Consider the following 16597-nt stretch of genomic DNA (forward strand, 5'->3'; position numbering starts at 1 on the left):
CAATAGATTATTCGTATGAAACTTTGTGATCTTACACACTCGGTTTTACTGAGTAGTACGCTATAGTTTTCTTGAGTGGAGATCCATTAGTTGAGAAGATATTGAGAATTGAAATTTTTTTGGGTCATGGTTATGCTGTGAAATGGGGCCCTTGTAACTCCCACAGTAAACAACAGATTATTCGTATGAAACATTCTACTCTTGCACACTCTGTTTTACTGAGTAGTATGCTATAGTTTTCTTCAGTACAGATCCATTAGTTGAGAAGATATTGAGAGTTGAAATTCTTTTGGGTCATGATTTTGCTGTGTAATGGGACCCACAGTAAACAACAGATTATTCGTATGAAACTTTCTGCTCTTACACACCCTGTTTTACTGAGTTGTATGCTATAGTTTTCTTGAGTGCAGATCCATTACTTGAGAAGATATTTAGAGTTGAAATTTTTTTGGGTCATGGTTTTGCTGTGTAATGGGGCCCTTATAATTCCCACAGTAAACAACTGATTATTCGTATGAAATTTTCTGCTCTTACACACTCCGTTTTACTGAGTTGTATGCTATAGTTTTCTTGAGTACAGATCCATTACTTGAGAAGATATTTAGAGTGGAAATTTTTTCGGGTCATTGTTTTGCTGTGAAATGGGGCCCTTATAACTCCCACAGTAAACAACTGATTATTCGTATGAAATTTTCTGCTCTTACACACTCTGTTTTACTGAGTAGTATGTTATAGTTTTCTTGAGTACAGATCCATTAGTTGAGAGGATATTGAGAGTTGAAATTTTTTTGGGTCATGGTTTTGCTGTGAAATTGGGCTTTTATAATTCCCACAGTAAACAACTGATTATTCGTATGAAATTTTCTGCTCTTACAAACTCCGTTTTACTGAGTAGCACGCTATAGTTTTCTTGAGTACAGATCCATTAGTAGAGAAGATATTGAGAGTTGAAATTTTTTTGGGTCATGGTTTTGCTGTGAAATGGGGCCCTTATAATTCCCACAGTAAACAACAGATTATTCGTATGAAACATTCTACTCTTGCACACTCTGTTTTACTGAGTAGTATGCTATAGTTTTCTTCAGTACAGATCCATTAGTTGAGAAGATATTGAGAGTTGAAATTTTTTTGGGTCATGATTTTGCTGTGTAATGGGACCCACAGTAAACAACAGATTATTCGTATGAAACTTTCTGCTCTTACACACTCTGTTTTACTGAGTTGTATGCTATAGTTTTCTTGAGTACAGATCCATTACTTGAGAAGATATTGAGAGTTGAAATTTTTTCGGGTCATTGTTTTGCTGTGAAATGGGGCCCTTATAACTCCCACAGCAAACAGATTATTCGTATGAAACTTTGTGATCTTACACACTCTGTTTTACTGAGTAGTATGCTATAGTTTTCTTGAGAACAGATCCATTAGTTGAGAAGATATTGAGAGTTGAAATTTTTTTGGGTCATTGTTTTGCTGTGTAATGGGACCCACAGTAAACAACAGATTATTCGTATGAAACTTTCTGCTCTTACACACTTTGTTTTACTGAGTTGTATGCTATAGTTTTCTTGAGTACAGATCCATTACTTGTGAAGATATTGAGAGTTGAAATTTTTTCGGGTCATTGTTTTGCTGTGAAATGGGGCCCTTATAACTCCCACAGTAAACAACTGATTATTCGTATGGAATTTTCTGCTCTTACACACTCTGTTTTACTGAGTAGTATGCTATAGTTTTTTTGAGTACAGATCCATTAGTTGAGAGGATATTGAGGGGTGAAATTTTTTTGGGTCATGGTTTTGCTGTGAAATGGGGCCCTTATTGATCAATAAGGAGGGGGTGGGGTGCGTGGCCTAAAGCCCTCGTCGAATTCAATGATTAGTCAATAAAGAGGGGGGGCGTGGCCTAAACTCTCGTTGAATTCGATGATTATTCAATAAGTATGGGTGGTGTAGGTTGTGGGCGGAGTTGGGATGGCGGCCATCATGCACAAAAAAGGTGCACATTTTAGGTGTGCCAGAATCCCCATTTCCCTACTACTGACATTTACCGAGTTTGGCTATTGATAGTTTTTGTTGACAAGGATGAGATGCTGCAATTTACTTGCATCACAACAAAGATGGCATCTAATGTCGCACCGGGGTCTGAGACGGCGGCGCCCGTGTGCATTGCACACCCTGCACTATAGGTTAAGCCGCCCCTGCTCGTCAGAATCAAGCATTATTCCTAAATTCGGAGTTTGAAATAAAAAATTAGAACCTTGAGGAAATGGTACTAAGAAAAGCTGTATATATTTACACCACATTTTTATTATAATTTACTGAAACAAATCATGTATACATAAGAAGCAATGCGTATTAATCTGGAACTGAAAATTTAATAAACGCTTGCTTACTATGTTATACTTACACAGAACTTTTCACAATAATACGAATTCTTTAAATATATGCTTAAAATTTTTAAAGACTACATAATGTGAGCAAAGCGAAAGGTTGCAATGTTTTCGGTAACTCTTATTTTTGTTTAGGAGGTATCCAGGGTTGTATTTTTGCCCTTGTTGTAGAATAAGGAACATACTGTTCGTTTGTTCCAGACTTGTTTTCTTCATGATCAGCCATCCAGTGATACTTTGGCCTAGATGGATCCTGAAAATAAAAAGAAACGTAACTGATAACATATACTCGTAATGTACTAACGCGACAAACTGACCAATCATAATTTCTGCTAAATATTAAAAATGTATGATCCTTTCTAATACCAAAAATATTAAAATTCGTAATTTTCTAATACTTTAAATTAAATGATTTGCCTTGATCTTAGTGGCTGATAGAATCTAAAATAATCAGGGGCCTGCAGCTTAAAATATAGCTTTCCTCTAAAGAATCATTCAATATAGTATATGTCCTGTACATTATTAAATTATATTAGAAAAAGGTTGAGTACTTACTCCAGATTTTTGATGTAATGACATTTTTAAATTCTGAATATAAGAAGTAATTTTTTTTCTAACTTTGAACATAAAAAGTAGATAGGATTAAAACAGGCAATTGAAATTTGATAAAGTAATGAAATTGTTCAAACTAACAGAAGTTAAAAAAGAAATAGACTTCAATATAAGAATGTGATTATATATTAGATTCAATGGAAACTTTCTAGTTGAACCCTTAAAATGTTGCTTGGTATTTTAAAAAAATTAACCTTGTGAGGTGGAAGGTCAGTTTTGTAATGCAACCATCCAAACCATTCTGCAGGGACCTGACTGCCATCGTAATCTAGAAATACGTGATCACTGTATTCCACCCATCTGTTCCGACCTGAAAAGCAATAGTACTAATTAATGAGAAGTCAAATTAATTTACACATACATGCACACCTATCGAAATTTGTTCTCTGATCACAGGCACACTTCCAACCATTGCTGCTAGGACTGCTAACATTGGCTAACAAAAGTTGCCAAGCATAGAATCCTGAATGTCCGCTGGCTGGCCACTGACCATATCTCGTCCTTACTTATAATTTAAATAACCAAAATTAATATAAAGAGAGGATCAACTGAAAGTATTTGCAACCAGGTTTTAAAAGATCTGAAGAAGAATTGAAATATTAATAGAGCTAATGAAGTAGCCCAACTTTCTTCCGCATGTTTCCAGTGAAAACTCAAATCGAAAATCTGTACAATCGCAATACCTACACATTATTAAAGTAAGTGGAAGTAAAAAGATTCTACTTTTGTATAAAAAAGGTGAGCCTCAGGACCCATCAAATTATAGAGGTATTGCACTGGTAAATTGCGTAGTTAAATTATTTACCCAGATGTTAAGAGACCGGCTGACACTATGGGAGGAAAATAATAATATTATTCCTGAGGAGCAGTTTGGGTTCCGCGCTGACAGAAGTTGTACAGATGCAGTATTTGCTCTCTCTGCCGCTGTCAATTTACAACTGGTGAAGAAAAGGCGAAAAATATATATCATCTTTGTGGATTTTCAAAAAGCTTTTGACACCGTACCGCATGACAAGTTATGGTTTAAATTATTTAGTATTGGTATAAGCCCTAAGTATATTCGCGTTATTAAAGAAATATATAAACACGCAAAGATTACCATCGGAAAGGATAATACTCAATCTGTCCCAATAGATGTGACCCGAGGAGTCCTGCAGGGTGAAAGCTTGAGCCCACTGCTGTTCTCCTTATACATCAGCGATATTGTAGAATATTTTAGAAAAAATGGAGCATGTGGTATTAACATAAATCACAGTCAGGATTTACTTATGTTATTGTACGCTGATGACATCGCAATTACAGCCTATTCATGGCACGACGTGCAATTTAAATTATCATTACTTAATAATTATTGTATGGAAAATGATTTACATGTTAATATCTCGAAAACTGTTGTAATGCCATTCACTAGATCTGGAAATTTTAAAATAAATAATAGATTTACTTATAACGGTCAACAGTTAGATTTAGTAAAAACATTTAATTATTTAGGTGTGCCGTTATCTTCGTCAGGGAAATTTAGAAAATCATGTGAATATTTTGTGAATAAAAGTCAGGTTACAATTTCCAAAGTAATGAAAATATTGTCACGCTATAAATCAGATAGTTGGAACTCTAAGGTTCATCTTTTCAGCTCCCTTGTAAAACCCATTCTATTATATTCTTCTGAAATTTGGGCTTTTGATTACACTGTTATTTTGGAAAGGGTACAGTTAAAATTTTTCAAATACCTGTTACATTTATCCTCCAACACCCCAAATTGTTATGTTCATTTAGAAACAAATAGTGTACATTTAAAAAGTGATATATTTAGTAGAATGATCAAATTTTGGTATAAACTACTAATTTTACCTGACAGTCAAATTCAAAAAATTTGTTATTTAAAACTGGTACATGAAATCAACAATAATAATGTTCCCTACAACTGGTGTTCAGGTTTGAAAGATATGTTATCTAGTATTGGTGCTTTAGAAATATGGGAGTATCAAGATCCAGTAATTTTAAAGAAAAATTTTTGTAACTTAAGAACTAAATTTCAAAATAACTTGGTATGTAGGGATATTGAAGAGGTTTTGAACTCTAAATTCAACTCCCACTACAGATTAATAAGCAGTTTAGGCAGCAAAGAGCCCCTTCTCAATTTTAATACTTCTATTGTTAAATTGAGATTAGTAACTCAGTTAAGGTTATTTAATAGTAAATACCCGACTATATTTATAATGGGTAGAACATTTAAATTTAAGCCAGACAATTACTGCTTTACTTGCTTTTCAACTAAAACCGATACCTTAGAGCATTTTCTAACTGAATGCCCATTTTACAGCTCATTAAGATGTAAATATTTTAATAGTTACAAATTGAAAATAGACTATCTTCTTTCGGTACAAACGGACCTTCATTTAAATAAATTGTATTATTTTGTAATACAAGCACTTCAGAATAGGCAAAAAGTAAAAGAAATACTAGCCACTGACTGATACTTGATAACACTGAAATAAAATAATAAAGTGGCCTGCCAGAGAGAGTTGAAATGAGCTAATAGAGTAATGGTTAAATTGTGTGCTTTGTACAGTCAAATTTTTGGTTTTGTAAAAAAAAAAAAAAAAAAAAATGTCTACAAGTAGGGAGTATTTATTTTATTTTGATATAATTTATATTTTTACTTTATTTGGATTATTTACTTTGTAACCAATTCTTTATTTTGATATAATTTATATTTTTACTTTAATTGGATTATTTACTTTGTAACCAATGTAATTTTTTATTTACACTATTTATAGCCAACTCCATTGCAAAAAGTTTGTAAACTTAAAAGCAATAAATAAATAAATAAAAAATAAATAAAAGTAAAAAGATTCTAATCATGTATACGAAAAAAGAGTACATATTCAGGGAAAGGTTACTTAGGTACTCCGCACAATTAACATAAAACACAGAAATTATTTTTCCAACTAGTAATGAAAATTCAAGAGTATTGCACTACAATGAGTAATGAATTTTTACATTTCGGATCCAATTGGGAAACCTGGGCGGAGGTGAGTATTTATGAAGTTCTCAAATTAATAAGCTGCACGATATTTTTTTTCCATATTTCAAGTCTTAGAATATTTAAGAAGTGCTAAATCAAAGGATAACAGGGAAAAAAAGATGAAATAAAGCAAAAGAAGGATTAGCATGAATCTTGAAAGAAAATATGTTTCTGAATATATTTACAGGTGGTGGAAAGGAACGTAACTTTTCAAATATTTCATTAATCAAAGCGGTTACCGTAAAAATAATAGTTGTTTTCGTAATATTTATTTCCATACTTGTCTTCACCTACCAAAGTACCCAGTTTCAATTCGTCTTGTCTGTAAAATAGAAAGTGAAAATATCTTAATATATTGAAGAAAATACTCATTATTTACATCTAACAGTTAGGTATCAAAAACTTATTCTTTGACATCTTCTTTAGCATAAAGATTCAATTATGAAAAGGTCTCGTACTCTTTAGAAATTTAAGAATTAAATAAATTCAACAGTGAATGTTAAGAGCTTAATAAGAACCTGAATAATTTATATACAGATCCTGTAATTCCTCCATTTGTTCGAATTATCTTAAAGAAATTGCTTATTTTATCTAAACCAAGGTATTTGGCCATCGTACAGAACTATAACCTTTTAGGAGAATATAACCTTATCAAGAAGGAGAAACTTTTTTTCTAAAAAATTATCTGAGATTCAGAAAGAGTAACAATCTCAACATAAATTGCAAATAAATAGAGGTAATTATTATAATTTTGTGTACTATAAATGTTGGTATGCCAGCAATCATTTTTTAACATAGATATAATAAATTTTGCTATCTAATTTAATTATTTGCATTTTTTTCTATTACTATTCCAATTATTGTTTCTTTTACCGATAAATGAGTATTTATTATTGAAAAAAGTATATTTTCAGGTTGTTTTTGACATTGTCAGCTAGAGGAAAGTGCAACAAATGAGCACATGTTAAATGTTTATTTTATAGATAAACAGGTTATGTGCGCATTTTAATTTTAAGTCAGTTAGTTACTTGAGTACTCAAACCATCATGTTCATGTAGTGGCAAGTGAAAGTAAAATGTCACGAATTATAGTAAAAAATCTTCCAAATGATGTAAGTTAAATTGCTAAAAGTACTATGATTTCGTAAAAAAAAATTATTTAATCGTATTGATGATGATTTGTTTATTAGGTGGATGCTAATAAATTGCGTGAACAGTTTAGTGAGTTAGGCCATGTAACAGATTTACAACTGAAATACACACCTCAAGGAAAATTTAGAAAATTTTGTTTCGTTGGTTACGAATCAGCTGAGCAGGCTAATTCTGCTGTTAGTCACTTTAATAAAGCTTACTACGGAACTTCACTTCTGCAGGTAGAATTGTGCAGTGAATTAGGTAATCAGTCATATAATTAATTATATGCTTTAGTATTTTTGGTTTTTGCTCAGTAAAAGCACGCAAACTGGTGAAAAAGGTTTCGTTACCACAAACAAGTTTGGCAAATGTGGCATCATCATCATCATTATACAATCCCATCGTCGGTTCGCTTAGATTCACGAGTCTGGATAGAAGCTTCTATCCTTGAGACATTAGTTTTCATCTTCAAAAAGCCGAACTTTCAGCCCTTCACGCTGACAATATGTGACGTCTTGATTGTTTCTGTTCCTAATTTGCTATCCTTCATCACATTACAATGCATGTGTTTCATCGGTCTGCAGCCCTAGAGATTTTTTGATAGTTCAGCAGAGCTAGAATAGTCATGTAGTCCACATAGCAAGTAAGATGTAATGGTCGCTAATTAGGACTTCTCTGTCTCTAGTATTCTTCCTCCATTCTCGCGGCTTGTTATGCACTAACGCTGTGATGGCCGCACTAGTAACGCATTTTGCTGATCGTAACAATCTCCCCCATAGAACAGGCAGTCTACCAGCTTATTTCCTTGGAGTCCTGAACTCTCTGATGCGCTGAAAGTGTACTTGTACTGGTTTGGTAACCAGTTCTCATTAGGATGTTCAGGTATTCCTATACTAGTTCAAGTCCTCGTAGGACTTTACAGAAAGTAGCATCTGATTGTAAGAAAATTACAGCTATAGGTAATAAATATATAAAAATAACGGCAATGGTTATTTTTCTCCAGTCAGTAGCCTAATGGTTAGTGCCATAAACTTGGAGCTTTAATCTTAGATTCTCGGGATTGGAAGTGAAAGAAAGGCGTGGGAGTGTTCACACAAGATGTTTTACCAGCGGTATGCTTTGTAGGTCTCCACTTTACTTCCGGTATACCGGTGCTTATCGACTCAGTTCATTATTTTTAATAGAATGAAATATTATAGGAGATGCAAAAAAATCTAAAGCTTGGAGCAAATATTCAACAGAAAATAACGCTTTTAGTAAAAAGGAAATAAACAATTCAAGTGAGGAAAATGAAACAAGAGTTGGCAAAAAGAGGAAGATGGTCGTAGAGGATGCAGTAGTGGAACAAATAAAGAAGGTATTATAAGATCTTGTTCCTGCTTCCTCCTTTTCTGAGGGAAAATACTTTTATAATACCGTTTGTTTAAATTTTGTTTTATTCGCTCTTTGCGTATTTACTTACTTAAAGAGCAACTGAATTTTGCACTTACAATTTTTAATTGAATTTTGAACAATATTGTAACTTAGTATTTTTTTCCCAGCATAAAAATGATACCGAATTTATTGAATTTATGGAACTGCATGGAACAGCTGATAAAGTGTTGAAACTTCAAGAAAGTGATGATGAAGGCTCTGATAAAAGTGAGAATGAAAAAAAAAGTGTCACAAATAATTGCGCTCATTCAGCTATTTCAGATCTGGAGGTAGTATTTTACTTTGAAATTCCATTGCATTTGCGGTTGAGGGATCCAGCAGTTTGTTTTAATCTGTTTGAACTTAAGAATGTAATATTAAAAGTTATATTTGAATTTCAAATACATTAGTTCGCATAAACAAACTATGTTGAATTTTCAAGGTGACTCAAAAAATTTCCAAATCCAACCCTATTCTAAAAAACTATATTAGCATTTTTATGTTTTTCTATTCTTCGCTTTCTCTTTATGATTATCAGTTAACTTCACTCTCGACACTTTTTGCTCCAAGTAATTAATTTTCTTATTTTGATTCTTGATGCTTAACTTACTTCAACGCTTCACCAGTAACGAGCCTGATCTTAAATAAAACTAATGTATTCCCTGCAAGTAAAACGTTTTGATAGAAACGCAATACCATCTCTTACCAGAAGGTGAGAAAGTGCAAAATAAAAATAATAAAAAATTGATTCATAATCTGTTACAGTATTTGAAAACGAAAATGAAAGGAAGCAATACGGAAGCTGCAACGAAAATAATTAAGTATGAAAAGCCGTCTGAATCAAGCAAACAATACTTCACAGTGAAAATAAGTAATTTACCTTATAAAGCCACCAAGAAAGACATAAGGCGCCTTCTGAATCCAGTAACCCCAGCTAGCATAAGACTTCCACCAAAAATAAAGGGTATCGCTTTTGTAGGGTTTGAAAATGAAAAAGAAAAACGAAGAGCATTAGTAAAAAACAAAACTTTTCTTTGTAAGTGAGACTTTTTTTTTTTTTAGAAATATTGCAGTAATACTCGTATCTTAGCAGAGTTATTAGGTGCTCAGCTTAGCCGACGAATTTTCGTTGGCTTGGAATATTTACTTATTATTTGTTTCTCTTAGTAGGCGTCACTGAAATACGTCTTAAAAGAACGGCTCCGCTAACCACAACATACCTACTAAAATTTTTGTCGTTCGTTGTTTTACAAAACAGTAGCAAATACCAGGGTAGGGATTATCCCTTTGGTTAGTGCACAGGAATATCGCGGGTTCGAATCTTGCTGCCGGCTCTTTGATTTCCTTTTCGTTCAACCTTCTTGTATTCGTCTCTGGTGATGGACAGGGTTGTCTGCCGGGCAGGGCACTGAAATAAGCTTTTCTTTAAATACCATTTTATACCAATGTGCAGTCCTAGTTTGTATAAGTACATCATTAAGAAGGTTTAAATGTTCGATTAAAATTTCTTCAGTTATCTTTAGTATCGTAAACCTTAAGGAATACAAGATATTATGAGCTTAAGAAAACTTAAAGATTTTGTTTTATTTAGCTCTACTTCTTAAAATAATTTTTTTCTTGCAGATGGAAGGCAATTAACAATTTTGGATTATCAACAAAAACAAGGTTCTCAAGAGATTACGCAAAATAGGTATAACTTGAGAAGTAATAAACTTCCTGTAAGATATTATATAATGTTTGCATAAAAAATAGCCTTTTTGTTGTGGACGATGGTCCGAGGATGTTTGAGGAAGGGTATCTGGAAGGAATCAAGGACTGAAGTTGACCAGGGACAGCAATTGTCGTAATGTTTAAGAAGAGGTTCATTCCAAGTTGTAGTTATTGAGGTTCCACAGTTAGGGAAAGACCCGATTGCAGCGATGTTTTATTAAATTTTTGAAAGAACTCCCACTTTCCTAATATCTCTGCGCAGAACATCAAGAATTCATCTACCAATTGATCTGTGATTAATTGAGTTAAAAAGTTAAATCCTCCTCCGGATTGAAAACTGCTATGAATATCTCAGTGGAGGCTATCTCAGATCTTTTTGCTCGCTTTAAAAAATACCCCATTAATAAAATTAAAAAAAAAAGGTCAATTTACAAAGAAGGTAGTTGTAATGATATCTATAAAAATCTATTAAGCATTGCTAGCTACATCCTTCCATTTGATAATATTTTAGTAAAAATATAAAAAATGAGTAGTTTTTTTCTTAATTTATGTTGAAAGTTTAGGTATGTAAACAATATATTTAAACAATTAAAATTAAGCTAAGGGAGCCATCAAATTCAAATCATTAATACATTGTAGTAAATCTTTACAGGTGGAAAGAGCAAGAAGAAGCTTTGAAGAATGAGGAGAATATAGGTGAATCTGGTCGAATATTCATACGCAACCTTGCTTACTCGCTAACCGAAGAAGAGATTCAAAACTTGTTTACCAAATTTGGGCCACTTGCTGAAGTAATACTACCGATAGATAGAATATCCAGACAGCTTAAAGGTTATGGCATTGTGACGTTTGTGATGCCAGAACACGCCCTCAATGCTTATACTGCTTTAGATGGAACGATTCTCCACGGAAGAATGTTACATCTGTTGCCAGCCAGAGCTAAAGAGGGGCTAGAAGAATCTCTTGTTGAAGGTATTTATTTATCATTTGATTTTTTTTTTTTTTTTTTTCTGTACTTACTCTCTCCTAGTAAAGGAAAGTATTGAGATTATGCCGAACTTTCGAAATTGTGTTTTCTCCGGAAATATACGTGTTTAGGTCCTCTAAGTTCGAAAAGTGTATTTGTGAATTAAAAAAAAAAAAAAGATGCTAAAAACAAAAGATCACTGAAAGTACTATAACTTAGCAGTCAAAATCTCGCAATCGGAAGCGGATTTTTAATTGTGTGTAAGATTTCATCTCTTATATTTCTAGCACCACCACAGATCCACAACTTTTATTTGAATAATTTTTCCAAAAAAATTGGTTAAGAGCAATCCTAGAATGTAGTGGCACTTCAAGTCTGTTTAATATAGAGTTTGATGCCAATTATAAATCAGGTTGTAGATAAAGTCAGTCGACCAAAATTGTTCACTCTAGATTTTAAGTGCTCTGTTTCTATTACTTATTAGTTTGTAAGGCACTGTGTAAATTCCTTTTATTATCAGACAATTATACTAATTAATGAGAAACATAAGCTAGGCAATAGGGCAATTATAGGATGGGTTGCTGGGACTAATAAATGCCAAGTCTAACGAAAATAATTATTTATTAGTAATAATTAAAATAAGTGAAATAGTAAAAGTTACGATCAATCTAGTTATTAATTAGATAAATTAACTAATTATTTATCTCTATTAAATTATATGTGTTCAACTAAAAACAAAATGTAAGAAAACAGGTAGATTAGAAATTTTGAACTTGGAAATATTTATTTTAATCACATTTCTTCTTTCAGAAGAAACAAACTTTAAGAATGCAAAATTTAAAAAACTAAAAGCAAAAGCGGGATCTTCACATAACTGGAACAGCTTGTTTTTGGATTTAAATGCTCTAGCGGATGTTATTTCCAAAAAATATAATGTTACCAAAGAAGATGTAAGTTTAAACTTGATTTGAAAATAATTATTCCTTTCTCTCCATTATTATTCTCGTGAAACTATTGTTTAATAAAGGTATTGACAGGGAAAGATGCTGCTGTGCGCTTAGCTTTAGCAGAAACCCAATTAGTTACAGAAACCAAGAAATTTCTGGAAGAAAATGGGGTTAAACTAGATGCATTTAATCAGGTACGTATGTACAGCTTATTCTATTTTTGTAAACAAATATTATGAAAACAGCCATCTAAAATCATTAATCTTTTATGAACAGGAAGTTAAAAAAAGATCTAAAACTGTTATGCTGGTTAAAAATTTGCCGGCAAATACCACAATTCCGGAAATTAGAGAATTATTTGCAAAATATGGCGAACTAGGTCGAGTTTTACTGCCTCCAAACGGAATAACGGGTGAGTCTAATGATTTAGCATAACTACACTTACAACTGCCACGCAAGCAGCTCTCGTTTTGAAGTTAGTTACAAAATAAATTTACTGTTTGAAGCGAAGAAACAGCTGCTGTCTGACGACTTGATAGCCTTAATAGATATATGTATTGATTCCCCTCCATTATTGATTCAAATTTTTCCCCATAAATTCTTATTGTTAAGATAAATGTTTATTAAGTTTTTATTAATATATTATTTTCTCGACAAAATAAAACTTATTTCAATAAAATCAACCATTTTTAAATGAATATGAATAAATGTTTTTTTAAAAATGAAGCAATAGTTAATATTTCCATTTAATAGCAAAAGTTTCAGATGTTAGAGGTCTCCAAAATGGCTCCTTCGCTTCCTTTTTTTTTTAAAGTAAAAGATACACAGGTTGTATCGATTATGTAGAATACAGATCTTTGTTGACATTAAGGGCAATTTTGTCATTTATAGTATGGTAGAACTTTGAATGCCGTTAGTGTGTATTGTTTTTTAAATTAATAAATGTTTTTTTTATTTTTTTAGGTCTCGTAGAATTTTTGGAACCCTCAGAAGCACGTGTTGCTTTTAAAAGATTAGCTTACTCTAAGTTTAAGTATTTACCATTGTACTTAGAATGGGCACCTGATGATTCTCTGGCAAAAAATGGTAGGTTTTAATTAATAATATAGTGTTTTAAACAGATTTATTTGTTGAGAAAAACATTTTCAGTGCAATTTAGCTTTTTTAAAATAACTTAATGAAATTTTCTTATGTAAATTTATTTATTATTCTATTTTTGCGTGAAAGTATGTATCCATTTAATTTGTTGATACGAAAACAGAACAAAAGGAATCGAAAGCAGCAGAAATGTCCGATGGAAATGTAGAGCGACAAGAAGAAAAAGAGATGGAGGATAGTGAAGAAAGTGTTCCAGAGACCAATGCTACTTTGTTTGTTAAGAATCTGAACTTCCAGTGCACCGAAGATGATCTTATAGAGGTAATGATGGAGTTAATTTAGGCAATTTTAAAAGGTAAGGAAGTCATTAAGTATTGAAACAAATTAAGACAAATAATTTTTTAGCATTTCAAATCGTGTGGAAAAATTGCTTCAGCAATTATCGCAAGGAAGAAAGATACCAAAGTGCCAGGCTCCTTACTGTCAATGGGTTATGGATTTGTGCATTTCTACTTTGCAAGCTCTGCAAAAGAAGCTCTAAAGAGGTTGCAAGGAACTGAACTTCAGGGTCATAAATTAGAGTTGAAAATTTCCCATAGAACGCTACCGTGAGTATTCGCAAACATAAGCCATAGTTATTATAATTTCTTTTTAATTAACTGCATCATCATTAGTGAGTGGCAGGAGCTTTTTTTCAGTGCCGTCCTTCGAACTGTGTTCTCTCATGACAGACAGTATTGTCCGTCATTGGACAATGAATTGTCAGAGGAAAGAGAATAATATGTTTACTCGTTTAGAGGCAATGTTTCGAATATACAAAAAAATCAATCTGTATAATGTACTATATAATCATTTGTATTTAGAGTTTGAAGAAAATGATTTAGGACCTTGAAAGGAGTATGAGGGAATATCGCAAGATTCGTGAGGTTCAGCAAGTTTGTTTTTCATTTTCGATGACAGGACAAGTTACTTTGTTTCATCTTTTGCAGAGTCGAAGTGATGAGCAAAAGAAAGAAGACAAATGTGGCCAAACAAACAGGGACGAAAATCATGGTACGCAACATTCCATTCCAAGCTACTGCAAAGGAAATAACAGAACTGTTTAAGTAAGTTATAATTGCATATGTCAGCGTTTAGCATTCAATCAGAGGTTTATTCTGTGGCAAAATACTCTTGTGAATAATCCATTACTGTCATGTGACTAGCGGCAAAGCAACGAGAACCTTAATTTCGGGGCTATTTGTTCTTTGCCTGCACGAAGCTGCCTCAGAGCATGGGCAGTTTTTCTTTGTGCAAACAATATTCATCTGTAGTGAGTACTAAGTGAATAGTAATAAGTAACTTCCATAGGGATAAGAATGACAGTTGGATAAGAACTTTATTCTCGAAAAGTCATTCATTGCAACGTCTTATTATGACAATGTTTACAATTTCCTTTTCACTTTCGATTACCATTTTTACACCCTCAGTAAACAGAATGTATTATGAACGCATACATTTTTTTTGTTATTGAGTTCTCTCAGGATATCCGTTCTGAGGATTCTCAAGTCCAAAAAAGTAATTTTTACGAGAGTGATTAGAATATCCCCAAAAGCAAGACTCGTTGGAAGCTGAAATATTATAATTCAATTTGATCCGTTAATGAGAACTGACGGTCTAAATACCTCGCAGAAGTAGCACTTTGTTAAAGGGATTTCTCACTATTTTGTGATTTTACGCAAAAGGTTTCAATGATTTTCTTTAATCTGAGTATTTTCATTGCAAATTAGTAGACTAAAACTTTATTTTAAACATTTTCACCAAGTAAACTTGGGTCATGGCAAAACAAAATGAAGGGATGCTTGGAGTAATGGAAAGGAAAGTGCTGCGGAAAATTCACGGTCTCATAATTGAGGTTTGCCGTTGGGGAATCCTTGTAAATGCCGAACTGAGGCAATTTTTAGATGAAGAAGGTATCTTTAACATGTATTAAAAATGGTTTAAAAAATTGGAAATGGATGGAGGCAGAGAGAAGCATGTTACATGAGAGACCTGGAGCCAAAAACGAGGAAAACCCCTCTTGAGGCGTGATAGATGCCGAGAGGATGTGATAGAATGGCAGTCAGAAGATGGAGAAAAAGGGGAGCAGATGGGAGTGTGGGTGAGGGATCGCTGAAGAGGGACTTTTCGGACCGTAACGCCATCGTAAAAGAAGAGGAGCTGCAAAGTATCTGCAGGAATAGGAGAAGGACAAAAAGTCACCGCTTTTAATACTCCGCGCGTTAATTTAGATAAATCATGTCTTTAACTAGATCAACAAGCATTTCCTGTTTTTTTTTTTTTCAGAATTTTCGGCGAACTGAAGTTCGTCAGACTGCCTAAGAAACTAGTCGGGACCGGAAAGCATAGAGGGTTTGCTTTTGTAGAATTCGTGACGCAAAATGATGCTCGGGTAATTCATATCATCTCATCTTTTATTATAAACTTACAGTGGACATCTAGTAGTTGTATTATTTTATTTTTAATTTGTTTGCGTTTCCTTCAGCGAGCAATGAAAACTTTATGCCAGAGCACTCACCTGTTTGGAAGAAGGCTGGTATTGGAGTGGGCTCAACCAGACCAGGATGTTAACACCATAATGAAGGCAACTGCCAAACATTTCCACGGTATATATTCACTTTGGCCAACTTCTATTTTTAAATTAAAATTATGCTTAAAATAATTGCCATAAGTTTCTTTTAATCAAATTTCAGATATGCCTAGGAAAACTTCAAAGGTAGAAATTTCAGAGGAAAAGGAGGATGAAGTAAACTAAATGGATTGAACCCGGAAAATAGATCAGTGGATCAACTGGAAAAGAACAACATTGCATGAGAGCGTCAATTCCCTCCTTACTAATGTACATGTTGTATATTTGTATATAAAAGTATTTATATTTTAATTGTAAAATAAAAACAATATCTTTTTTAATATAATTTTGCCTGTGGTGACAATTGTCTCAACACTCTCAACCAATTGGTACCGCACTGGGCACCTTCTCAGTGTTTTCTGAGATTGGGAAGAGATTTCAGTTTTGGGCTGACTTTCACGCGAACCAACTTCAATTGAAGTACAGCCTCGTGTATTTGTTCACTGATGATAACGAGAAGCTTAGTTAAGTGACGGCGACTTTAAACCCGTTTAAAAGCACGAATTTTATGACTGCAGATAATCCAATTGACCCATTTCGTTAAATGATTTAAAAGGCTATTAAAAAAAACAATTTTAACAAACATCTTGTGTTATTTTTAAATTTCGAATAACGATTTTAATTCTGCTTAA

At 33.0% G+C, this 16597-nt stretch overlaps 2 protein-coding genes and 1 long non-coding RNA gene across 4 annotated transcripts in view; 1 reads left to right on the top strand and 2 right to left on the bottom strand.

Moving 5' to 3' along the window:
- Positions 1-2286: 2286 nt before the first annotated feature.
- Positions 2287-6689, bottom strand: ND-B17.2 (NADH dehydrogenase (ubiquinone) B17.2 subunit). The gene is made up of 4 exons (XM_074116559.1): positions 6548-6689; positions 6269-6351; positions 3196-3311; positions 2287-2642 (listed from the first exon to the last, which is right to left on the bottom strand). Exons 1-4 carry the CDS (start codon positions 6640-6642, stop codon positions 2511-2513), a joined length of 426 nt encoding a protein of 141 aa, XP_073972660.1. The 5' UTR covers positions 6643-6689; the 3' UTR covers positions 2287-2510.
- Positions 6631-16251, top strand: LOC141448262 (probable RNA-binding protein 19). 2 transcript variants are annotated; one of them, XM_074116531.1, is made up of 18 exons: positions 6631-6765; positions 6944-7140; positions 7219-7423; positions 8362-8519; positions 8704-8865; positions 9341-9611; positions 10199-10265; positions 10938-11257; positions 12063-12202; positions 12280-12393; positions 12476-12611; positions 13163-13285; positions 13461-13618; positions 13703-13905; positions 14287-14403; positions 15623-15728; positions 15822-15942; positions 16030-16251. In XM_074116531.1, the coding sequence occupies exons 2-18, from the start codon at positions 7105-7107 to the stop codon at positions 16089-16091; spliced, it is 2499 nt and encodes an 832-aa protein (XP_073972632.1). In that variant the 5' UTR covers positions 6631-6765; positions 6944-7104; the 3' UTR covers positions 16092-16251. The 2 variants fall into 2 exon arrangements, with proteins under 2 accessions (XP_073972632.1, XP_073972633.1); XM_074116532.1 differs by lacking the exons at positions 6631-6765; positions 6944-7140 and having other exon boundaries at positions 7264-7401.
- The window catches only part of LOC141448276 (uncharacterized), a 58525-nt gene continuing 51536 nt past the window's right edge, over positions 9609-16597 (bottom strand). Inside the window, exon 3 of the long non-coding RNA XR_012454928.1 lies at positions 9609-9983. This is a non-coding gene — a long non-coding RNA (uncharacterized lncRNA). The remainder of the gene's footprint in view (positions 9984-16597) is intronic.

The sequence above is a fragment of the Rhodnius prolixus genome, unplaced genomic scaffold (assembly GCF_049639745.1).
Source record: "Rhodnius prolixus isolate KJV_2025 unplaced genomic scaffold, Rpr scaffold_13, whole genome shotgun sequence".
In the NCBI taxonomy this organism is placed as follows: Eukaryota; Metazoa; Arthropoda; class Insecta; order Hemiptera; family Reduviidae; genus Rhodnius; species Rhodnius prolixus.